The following is a 12,000-nucleotide window of genomic DNA, read 5'->3' as shown; positions in this document are numbered from 1 at the left end:
TCACAAACCAAGAATTTTTCAAAATAAAAGTACAAGAAGAAACCACAGGCTTGTTTGAAGACGAGGAGGAGATGACATTCCTCAGACAGCCGTCTTTCCTCCCTGCCCTCACAGGGACCCTATCAGCCTTATGCCTGCCTTGCAGATGACCTGCCTTATCCTTCTCAGGTGACAGCAAAAATGCTGTCACAACAGCATCCTGACATCCTCTATGTGTTCACCATCACCGGCTTCGAAGAACCTTTGTGTCAATTTGAAATTCAGAGCAGGCTCCAGTTTGCATTTGCCATCTGTGAGCCCACTGGCCTGAGGCGGGAGCGCCGCGCTCCAAGCCCCTGGGCCCCAATGGCCCAGCCACACACCCCTCTCCGGGGCCACGGAGCTCCCCGCCACACACCCGGGACTGGCTCGAGGCCCGTGGAGGCTGGGGCAGCTTCTGCCTTCCTGAAGCCTGCAGGTACAGGTACTGCTCCTCCTGGAGGACGCCAGCGAGAGTGGGGGGACGATGCCAGCAGCGGCATCAAACCCGCCCATCCTGCACTAAGCCTCTGTGGCTTGCAGCAGAAGGGCTGTCATGACTGGCAGGCCACAAGGACTTGCTGGTATCAGGGAGACCATCTGTCCCGCTCCGCTGGAGTCGTCAGAGTGTGGGGAGGCAGCCCGCGCCGGCATGGGGTGTGCGGCGATGGCTCAGGAATGCAGGCCTGGCACGGGCCTGGGTAGGGAGCCCATGGGGGCTCTGACGCCCCAGGGCCCAGCAGCAGCCGTAGTGGGGGGGGGGTTCCAGGGGCAGGTGGTCCCCGGACTGCCCCAGGTAGCCTCCTCTGTCCCCAGGACCTCAGTGCCGGCAGGGAGTGGGATTTTCTCCTGGAGGCTGGCTGGAAGCAGGAACAGCACGCAGCCACTGTCCCTCTCTTGCCAGGGCTTCTGGGCAGCCCATCAGTTCTTATTTTCCCTATTTTTTTTCATAAACTAGGATTTTCACGGCTTGGAAAAATCTAGCTTTTAGTTCATTCCCAGAGAAAATGCAAACTTGATGCTGAAGGAAGACTTTCTGTGCCCTCTGCTGGTCAGCAGAGACTCAGGAAGGACAGAGGCAACTTGACTGGGTCCCTGGTGGGGCGGAAATCCTCCGGGGGGGGCTACCGCAGCCACCAGCCCCAGCCCCGCGGCCGCTGAGTTCTGTTCCTTCCAGGGGCAGTGGCTGAACTGCCACAGATTGTCACGGTGGCGCGTGAGCCACCTCTGCTGCGATTAATCATGTGTTTGGTTAGTGGTGAGTCCTGCTGGGCCTCATGAACCTTCCCAGGTCCTCCCAGGACCTGGGGCAACTCTCAGAGCCTGGAGCTCTCCAAGCAAACCCGGCAGCTCCCCTGTGCTCTCTTTAATTGCTTCTCCCTTCAGCTGACACTGTGTGGAACTGGGATAATCAATCTGCAGGTTAGAAGAACAACCACGTTCTCTCAGGAGACGTTACAGCTCATAAAAAATGTACTGGCAACGCTCTTTGCTGTGGGTTTTGAGTTTTAACTCATGCCCTGCCGTGCAGAAGTGGGTGTCGCGCCAGGGAGGGAGCAAGATGGGCATAGGGGTGATGGGGAGGGGGCAAAGGTGGACAAGGGACTCCTGTCACCATTCTGGGAAAGCGCACAGAGAAGGGAGGACGAAGTCGGATAATGCACTCGACGTCCCTGCTTCTCGCCTTCTGGGTGACAGCCCGTGGACATTGTACAGGCCCCCAGCAAACGGTTACCTTGGGGCCCCAGGCCATCAGAATGGAGCCCTGGGCTCAGGTCAGGGTGCCACAGAGAGTGTGGGTTCTCACACCCTGCAAGGCGCTGGATCCCCAAAGATGAGGCCCCTCCCTTCTCAGCTCACCATGAAGGGGGACTTGAACTTATGTCCTATTATCACAGACACCTTCCCTTAAAGGATCCAGGGTGATGCTTTGCTGTTGTGACAGTGACTTCTACGTCTCTTTGGGGCTCCTCTGGGCTGTCCTCTAAAGCTCTGGTACACGTTCAACCACGTGGCTACTTCACCAGGGCCATGCAAAAATGTTACCTTCTAAGTACCCCTTTTGCTCTTAGAGTGATGCAAAGGCATCTGGGAGGACGAGATGGAGATGCCCTTTGCAATGGATGAGGTTGAGTGCTGGTTGGTCTCTTTTTTCCATCCCTGAATGCCAGTTGCCTGGGCTGCTGATCCGTCCTGGGGAGAAGGGATAATTCCCAGCGTGCCCAAAGCCAACAGACGAGCAGGACCCCTGGGTTATGCCACGTTCTTCAGCTCCAGGGGGCACCATTCACAGGGAGCTTGCTGAAGGCCCATCTGCGGGGCACCCGTGGCCGCCCTGCTCAGGGGAGTCCTTGGGCCCTGGGTCACTGTGGCTGCTAAGCCACTCTCTGTGGCTGGAGGACTGACTGCAAAGGGGAGGGGAGAAACCACCTGGGTAGGGATGACCGAAGAGTCCTAAGTAGTTGTGTGATTACAAACCGAACTTTCCCCCACGTATCCAATTATGCTGAATATCATAAAAGTGGAACTTGGGTCCCCAGAGAGGATTTTATAAACTTGTGGGCTGTACTTTTTATCTCCGGCTGTTCTATTTTCTTTATCCTCTCTCCTGTCATGGATCAGAGGGGTCCCTCTCTAAGTGTGGATTTCTGCATTCATGCTGGGGGTGTAGATGAGTCACTGGCACACTCCCGAGTGCCCCTCCCCTACGCCTCTTTCACCCAAGATTGAGTGTAGCCTCCTGCCACAGGAGGAAGGAGCTGGTGGAGGCATGGGGGGCCGGGGGGGCGTGTGGCGAGTGGGGGATGGCAGGACGAGGCACCCAATACCTGCAGGGACAGACTCCTCCCTGCCCTCCTAGCCTTACAAGTAATGCATTTTCGCTGCACACGTGTGGCTCTGGCTGCACTCAGACTGGGCGCGGAGGAGGGGCTGAACCAGCAGATGCTCCGGCTCAGAATGACCCTCAAAATGACCAGGACCCCGTCTCTGTAATGGTGCAGGTGGCAGGAGGGTCATAAGGCCACGCATAGTATGAGAAATAACCAGGTGAAGGAGGCTTCTAGACCACTCTAGACCAATTTCTTTTTTTTTTGGGGGGGGGTCCCACAGGGAACAGAGATAAAAAGGAGAAACTGGAAAGACTCCTCATGGGGGTCTTTGGGCTCAGTGTGTGTCCCAGGGCCGAGCCTGTGCAGGGAGAGGCCCCGGAAGGCAGCACTTGGGACCAGGGGGGCGTGGCCTCCGAAACCCCACCCACCTCCTCCAAGAGCAGCCTGGGGAGCGAGGCTGGTCTGAACACCACCCTAAGGGAGAGTTTGAGAGCCCAGGCCTTTTGTTACAAACGCCTGCCTAGGAATTGAAGCGGAGCTCTCAGGTGTGTTCAGGACAGTGCCTCTGCGTCAGGAAAGAACTCCTGCGCCCCGACGGGGCCTCAGGAGTGCAGCCTTATCTGCTGTACGGTAGCCTCCGGGTTGCCTAGAAAGGCATCGGGTGCATACGGTTAACCAGGACCCACACATCCTGCTGGAGCTCTGTAGTGTGGGAGAGCCCACCGCCACGCCGTGGCTCATAGGGTCTTCTCGCTGAGAACACTCTCCCTCCTTCTAGTTTGTCTATCGGTATCCTGTGTATTCTTCCGAGTCCGGCTTATGACTGGCTACTCCGGCTCACATTCATCCCTCCCTTTTATTAAACATGCCCAAAACAGTTCCTAGAGTTTATACTCATTGATAGTCATTTAAGATGTAATTGTTTCTTGTGTTTTTTCCCTCAAGGGCCTACAAGATCACTGGAGACAAGGATCATGCAGTTTGCCTTTCTTGCATCCCTCAGCCGACTCCTGCGGAACTTGATGCAGCATATGTGTGGGATAAACAGCGCCTGACTGATGAATGGGACCGATGTGGTCCCTGCTGCCAAAGAAATAACATGGTCTTTGCACGGTGACACCGGAGCGGACAGTCCTTTGCCCACAATATATGCTCTGATTTTTTAAAGTTAAAAAACTTTTTTAAAAGTGGAATAAAACCACCCTTTCTGAGAAAGACACCACTGGATGATGGGAATTAACCTTGCATGCAAAAAAAAAAAAAAAAAAAAAAAAAAAGAACCTGATGCCAAGAAAAAGGTCCTGAGCTTTCCCTCTGAGAAGTCACCAGTTAGCTGGGATCACATGGGGGCTCAGACCCATAGGTCTCTGTTGATTCGAATACAATGGAAACCTGAATAAACCATAAGTTCCCCAGCCTTTCATGACAATGGACCCTCTCCCTCTGAATGCTTTCCCTTTCCTCTCTCTCTCAATGGGCCTCCTGTTTTGAAGATTTTGTTTTTTTCTTCAACTGAACAGTAATTATTATTTTTTTTTTTAAAGATTTTATTTATTTATTTGACAGAGAGAGATCACAAGTAGATGGAGAGGCAGGCAGAGAGAGGGGGCGGGGGGGGGAAAGCAGGCTCCCTGCTGAGCAGAGAGCCCGATGCGGGACTCGATCCCAGGACCCTGAGATCATGACCTGAGCCGAAGGCAGCGGCTTAACCCACTGAGCCACCCAGGCGCCCTGAACAGTAATTATTAATACATCGATGCATTTCCCCCATCTTGATTAGCTGGAGACCAAGAGCGATGATCGGGTGTTCTCACTGGCAGCAGGTGACCAGAGCAACTGTGACACGGTGTTGATTGACTCCCCCCCAAAAGGAAAATCATGTTTTTGTTAGCTTTTACGGATATGTCTCCAGACATTGAACTGTATATACTCTGGCTTTTTAAAATTCTGAAATGAGCTCAGGGATCCCTCTTTTTTTCTAGTTAGTTTGTCGAGTGTTGGGGTCCCCTGCCCGAGAAGTTTTGAAGGAGAGGGTTTCTGAGCTACCTTTCCACTCCGCAGCTCCCTGGTTCTCTGTCATCAGACCCACTGGATCATTTGCTTATCACGGGAGACATGTTTCCAACAACTTGAACAACTGTCATCTGGACTTACGGGACAGAAAATGCTGGTCTGGGGAAGTGGTGATGTGGGGATGCCAGAGCTGGGCATCAGGTTCATCCTCCACTTCTGTCTTGGCCAGATTAGCGGGGGTGTGAGTTTTATTGAGAAAGGGCGGCGCAAGGGGAGACTGACTGTGCACATCTCCTCATACACACTCTGCACACGGAGGCAGCCTTGGACAGGGTTACCTGAGGTTTTCTGAGCTGAACTCGGACTCCAGGAATCTCCGGAACTGATCCTGCCCCACCTGGTCCTTTAACACCTCGTCGAAAGAGAAGCCCCACCTCTTGACTCGCTGCTGGCTGGGCTCTTTGCTTTTGGGGAGAACAAAGGTTTTAAAAAAATGATCAGTGCTAAGCAAAAAACACCGTGGCTTATTCCTTCTACCAACTCGAATCTATTTTGCTGCCGCATGCCGAAGGGCAAGGTTTCAGATTGAAGTGTTGGATTCGGTAAAACCTGCACAAACTCCAGTTGCCCACTCGGTACAACCTCAGCCAATGGTAAAGTGTCTCTTTAGACAAGGCATTTCAAAGGGGCCACATTTAGGCGAGGGTCCCCCGGAGACCTGCCAAGTGGCTGCTGTCTACAGGGAGGGAAACAACCCCGTTCACTTGGCTTCCCTGGACCCTGCCTGTCCACTACCGCCCAACTCTCGACTCTACCGCTTCTCGTCGTGCTTAGATCCAAGTGGCATCCGAGCAGTGAGAAACGCATCAGCTCCTCCAGGACGAACCCTACCACTTGTGTAGAAGCAGACTGTTGTGTCCACTGAACCACCTCTGGTCAGCCTCTCCGATGTTCTGGGCGTTGCTCTGAGCATCTTATCTCTGCTAACTCACTGGGTCCTCACAACTGCTCTGTAAAACACTGTACTAGTATTGGCCTCATTTTACAGACAGGGAAACTGAGGGCTGTGATCGCCTGTCCAGAGACACACTGGGAAGTGGTGGAGTCAAGACGAGTCCAGACAAATGTGGCTCCAGAGTGCAGCCCTTAGCCTAACTGTGCTGTCCTACACCCATGTGACCCTCCTCAGACCAAAGCAGGGGTCAGTCTTATTCTTTTGCTCTGGGAGGATGAGACTAGTTCCTTCAGCTCTGCGTTTCCGTTTGCAGTTCACTTGTGTACTTATTCCCCTGACCCTTCGAGTAGCTTTGGGTCTAGGTCACAAGCCGCATGCCATAATTGCCATATGCAAAGAGTGGTCTGGGGACCAGCAGTGGACTCTTAAGCTCTGTCTTGGACATGGGGAATCAGAATTCACAGCCATTGAGATCCCTGGGTGAGTTAAATGCTCACTAAACTTTGAGGAGCATGGGTCTGGCAATACTTATTTTCCTTCTTTTTAAAAAACTGACACATAGTTCTTATTATCTCTAGCAGGCATTAAGTGAATAAAATCATAGAGTTGATATATTCTCGTATTTGTCTTAGACAATGACACTTAGTGAGGAGGGGGAAGAGGGCATATGTGTTCAAAGGTTTGGAAAAACAAATAGGTCCTGCCAAGTGTTGCCCAATGGAAGTTTCTGCTACGATAAGAGTATTCTGTATCTCTTCCCTCTGTCTGGAAGCCCCTAGACCCGTGTGGCTCTTAAGCACTTCAAATATGGCTAGTGTGACTGAGGAACTGATTTTTATTCTTATTTTTTTCCTTTATTTATTTTTTTATTATGTTATGTTAGTCACCATACAGTACATCATTAGTTTTTGATGTAGTATTCCATGATTCATCGTTTGCGTATAACACCCAGTGCTCTGTGCAATCCGTGCCCTCTTTAATACCCATCGCTGGGCTAACCTATCTCTACTCCCCTCCCCTCTGAAGCCCTCAGTTTGTTTCTCAGAGTCCATAGTCTCTCAAGGTTCGTCTCCCCTTCTGATTCCCCCCCTTCATTTTCTCCTTCCTTCTCCCAATGTCCTCTGTGTTATTCCTTGTGCTCTACAAGTAAGTGAAACCATATGGTAATTGACTTTCTCTGCTTGACTTGTTTCACTTAGTATAATCTCCTCCAGTTCCATCCATGTTGATGGAAAAGCTGGATATTCCTCCTTTCTGATGGCTGAGTAATATTCCGTTGTATATATGCCATATCTTCTTTATCCATTCATCTGTTGAAGGACATCTTGGCTCCTTCCACAGTCTGGCTATCATGGACATTCATTTACACCGTACATGATGATTTTAAAATTTTATTTCATTTTAAATCATGAAAGTTTGTCTGTTTGTCTGTCTGACAAACCAATCCCTCACTGCCAGAACTTCTGATTTAATCATACTAAGGAGGGTACTGGGCATTATTTTTCTTGTTTGTTTTTTATTTTTTATTTTATTTTATTTTATTTTTTAAGATTTTATTTATTTATTTGACAGATGGAGATCACAAGTAAGCAGAGAAACAGGCAGAGAGAGAGGGGGAAGAAGGCTCCCTGCTGAGCAGATAGCCCCATGCGGGGCTCAATCCCAGGACTCTGGGATCATGACCTGAGCCTAAGGCAGAGGCTTTAACATACTGAGCCACCCAGGTGCCCCTGTTGTTTATTTTTTAATAAACTCTCCAGGTGGTTCTAATATATGGCCAGAGTTGTTGGCCAAGAACTTCTCTTATGAAAACCAACAGTCCCTCAAATTGCTGGGTATATGAGAAGATGGACAGATCTACTCTGAACGGTGATTAGTCACAGTGACTGATTATATGATAAATGACCCCCAACGAAACCCACTATGTCAGAAACAGAGGGGAAGTATGAAAACCAAACCAAACCAAACCTGTATCACACCCTCAGGGGGATTTAAGAGGGTAAATATTAAAAGAACAGGGCAGGCTGCTAAGAAGAAGGGGTCCATCCATAGTTTGGCTATTGTAGACATTGCTGCTATAAACATCGGGTGCACGTGCCCCTTCGGATCACTACGTTTGTATCTTTAGGGTAAATACCCAGTAGTGCAATTGTTAGATGTCCATCAACAGACGAATGGATAAAGAAGATGTGGTATATATATACAATGGAATACTATGCAGCCATCAAAAGAAATGAAATCTTGCCATTTGCGACAACGTGGATGGAACTAGAGGGTATCATGCTTAGCGAAATAAGTCAATCAGAGAAAGACAACTATCATATGATCTCCCTGATATGAGGGAGAGGAGATGCAACATGGGGGGTTAATGTGGTAGGAGAAGAGTAAATGAAACAAGTTGGGATTGGGAGGGAGACAAACCATAAGTGACTCTTAATCTCACAAAACAAACTGAGGATTGCTGGGCAGAGGGGGGTTGGGGGGGGGTTATGGACATTGGGTAGGGTATGTGCTATGGTGAGTGCTGTGAAGTTTGTAAACGTGGAGATTCACAGACCTGTACCCCCGGGGGAAAAATATATATATATATGTTTATAAAAAATAAAATTATTAAAAAAAAAAGAAGAAGGGGTCCAAGAAATATTAAGAATTCCTGAAGTGAAAAGCATGACTGTCACCCAGCCCTCCCAAAACTCAGTAGGAAAAAGAAAAACTCATAAAGTATAAAATCACAGAATGGACATTACTGAACACCAAGCCGAAGGCTTTGAAGAATAAGTCAAGGAATTCTATCCTTGAATATAGAATAAAAAGACCAAGAGATGGGAATTATAAGAGAGAAAAGATAAAGAGAGATGGCTGTTCAATCCCAGAGGCTCAGAGTTTCTACAAAAGGATTTCCTGAAAAGAGAGGATAAGACAGAAAAAAGAATATTAGTGATGAAAAAAAAAAAAGGGGGGGGGTGGGGGAGAGAGCGAGAGAGAGAAAATACCTTGAGTTAAGGAAAGATTTAAATTCTTGGATCAGATTAGAAGAGAGGACATAGGGCCCATCTGAACTATTAGAAAGCACTGGGTGTGATGCATAAACAATGAATCTTGGAACACTGAAATAATAAAATAAAGTTAAAAAAAGAAAAAAAGAACTATTAGAAATAAGATAGTCTTCTACCAGCTATTTTTCTTTTAACGTTGATGAAGAAATATAAGTCCCAAAATGTTGGTTTAAAATATATCAGTCTTGGGGTGCCTGGGTGGCTCAGTGGGTTAAGCCTCTGCCTTTGGCTCAGGTCATGACCTCAGGGTCCTGGGATCGAGCCCCGCATCAGGGTCTCTGCTCAGCAGGGAGCCTGCTCCCCCTACCACCCCGCCCCCTGCACCTGCCTTTCTGCCCACTTGTGATCGCTCTGTCAAATAAATAAATAAAATCTTTAAAAATAATATATCAGGCTAACATAACTATCAAGAGAAATGGGACTTGGAGGAAGCCAAGGGAAATTTCCATTTTTTATTTTACATACTTTATTATTATTTGTATGGTTGACGCCATTAATTAAAAATGAAAACATTTAATAGCAAGTATGAAGAGAATAGAAACTAGAGTAAGGAAAGCTAATACAAAACTTGGTAAATAAGGCAAAAATCAGGGAAGAGGAAAAGAAAAAGAACGAGATTCGGAAACCATGAAATATCAGAATAAAGATAAAATACATAATCCAAGTAAATATAACTATTTTGTATCCCAATGTCCAAAGCAAAACACACCACTAGAAAAGTGGGTGAAGAACACAAAACAGTCAAGTTCACAAGAGAAAAATGAGTATCAACCATGAGAAAAGATTCTCAAGTCTTTTAGCAAAGTGAAAAACACGAGATCTTTTATTTTAACTTATCACATAGGTGAAAATGACAAAGATTGATAATGCTTGAAGATAATGCTTGAGTAGGCAAGGAATGTGGAGAAATGGACACTTTTAAACTGTGGGCAGGAAATAAAATGATATTATTTTGCTTAAGAGAATCTAGTCATATGAACTAAAATAAAAATAAACATGCCAGTCCTAGCAATTCCACTGTTGGAAGTTTATCCTAAAGTAGTAATTGGACTTGTGTAAAAGGATGTTCTTTGCATCATTGTTTACACTAGCAAAAAAAAAAAAAAGAAGAAGATAGAACCTTAATATTTATGACCTGGGGACTGGTTAAACACATTATACTATACTCATGCAAGGGGACACTATGTAGTTATTGAAAAAGTTAAGGCAGATTTATATGTGTTTACAGAGAGAGATTCCCATGATATATTAATTAAAAAATTATGGGACAATGTATATATAATGAATCCCTTTATGCAAAAGAATATGATACTGCATATACGTGAGAATCTAAAAACAGAGACTCTAAATCAAAGGTTCCCAAACTTCCTGAGTTCATGGCATCCTTAGAGTCTCAGTTACTTTTTCATGGTACCCCTGGGCAAAAAAACCCATGTAACAGCTTTTTTTTTTTTTTAAGATATTATTTATTTATTTGACAGAGAAAGACACAGTGAGAGAGGGAAGCACAAGCAGGAGGCGTGTGAGAGGGAGAAGCAGGCTTCCCGCTAAGCAGGGAGCCCGATGTGGGGCTCGATCCCAGAACTCTGGGATCGGGACCTGAGCCGAAGGCAGGAGACTAACAACTGAGCCACCCAGGCGCCCCCAGCTTTGTTTTTTAAATATGTCCAAAGGACTTAATATGTATTCATGTCCTCAAATTTAGTAGCTATAAAGTATATATAAATTGAAAGAAAAAACAATGTTTACTTCATTCTTAAATAACCACAACGTGTCCCTCTTCTCAAACTTTGGAATCAGGCTGGACCCCAATATGCTCGTTTCCTGTTCCATTTTGATTTTTGCACAATACTTGCCTTTTATCAGCAACTGCCCTGAAAACCCACACTTGCAAAGAAAGGAATGTAATGTGAAATGTTGAAAATGGTGAAGTACTTCAAGCTAGTATTTTACACCGTGTCAGATGCAGGGCAGCCGTCGCCATGCTTCCCTCGAGGATACAGAATATGCCAGGGTGACCCTGTGAATTCCCTGCAGGGGCCCAGGGTGCCCTGGCTCCGTTTGGAAACCCTGACATTAAACTGTAAGCAAAGATTCTTTCTGGAAAGTGAGATTGGATGGGAGGGAGAGAAACTTTTCTCTGTTATGCACATCTGAATAGTTTGAACTTTTATTATAATAAGCAAAATATAAAAGTAATAAAAGACTTTCATTACTTTCTTAAAAGATTTTTTATTGTTTTTAAGACTCAATTTATTTATTTGAAGGAGAGAGAGAGAGAGCACGCAAAGAAACGAGTAGGGGAGAGGAGCCGAAGGAGAGGGAGAAGCAGGCTCCCCAATGAGCAGGGAGCCCAATGTGGACTCAATCCAGGGTCCTGGCATCATGACCTGAGCCAAAGGCAGACGGTTAACTGAGCCACATAGATGCCCCAGACTTTTATTACTTTTTATAAGTTTTATTTTTCATTTCCAGAAAAGAAACCAGAAAAAGAGCAAGAGTGTAGGCGAATGAGGGAGATATAGAGAAATGAAAAATGAAATAAAAAGGCTTCTAGCTGAGGGGCAGAGGGTGCCAAGGCACACCACACCAGGTGTGTCTGTGTGCTTCCCTCAGTGACTGTGACTCTGGTCCCAGTCCCTCTGGGCTTTGGCTCCTGGGCTGGTAAATGAACGCCCTACCTTCCCTCACAGGTGAAGAGCTACTTTTAGTCACTCCCCAAGAGCAGAGTGATGAAAACCACAGCTCTGGAACCTGTTGTCTGGGTTCTGGCCCTAACTCTGCTACCCACTCGCTGAGGGACCTCGAGCAGGTTCATTAACTCCTCTGTGCCTCAGCTTCCCCATCTGTTCAATGATGAGAACTCTGTTTACCTATTGTGGGGACTCGCTCTTATTGTTGCTACTGATGCTATATACCAACAAATTGGTCAACAGATTTTTTTGTCCCTCCAGCAATCAGAGCTAGGATGTGTGGGGGGTGCCTGGGTGGCTGTCAGTTGAGAGCCCGGCTCTTGATTCCGGCTGGGGTTTTGACCTCAGGGTCATGGGATCGAGCCTTGCATCTGTCGAGCTCTGCGCTCAGCAGGAAATCTGATTCTCTCTCTCTGCCTCTGCCCCACCGTCCA

The 12,000-nt window shown here is 47.2% G+C and overlaps 1 protein-coding gene across 14 annotated transcripts in view; it reads right to left on the bottom strand.

Annotated features, from left to right (window-relative positions):
* RGS6 (regulator of G protein signaling 6) overlaps positions 1 to 12,000 on the bottom strand; it is a 542,966-nt gene that overhangs the window by 42,174 nt on the left and 488,792 nt on the right. For all 14 annotated transcript variants that reach the window (XR_004380282.1, XM_032837489.1, XM_032837491.1 and 11 more), the window contains exon 14: positions 5,201 to 5,326. Coding sequence is in view for 13 of the 14 variants with exons in the window: in XM_032837489.1 (XP_032693380.1) it covers positions 5,201 to 5,326 (126 nt within the window). In the remaining variant the exon portion in view is untranslated. The remainder of the gene's footprint in view (positions 1 to 5,200; positions 5,327 to 12,000) is intronic.

This window comes from Lontra canadensis, unplaced genomic scaffold (genome assembly GCF_010015895.1).
Source record: "Lontra canadensis isolate GAN:19392208 unplaced genomic scaffold, GSC_riverotter_1.0 scaffold98, whole genome shotgun sequence".
Lineage (NCBI taxonomy): Eukaryota > Metazoa > Chordata > Mammalia > Carnivora > Mustelidae > Lontra > Lontra canadensis.
Note: the sequence above shows the minus strand (reverse complement) of the source record. Positions and strands in the feature narration are given on the sequence as shown.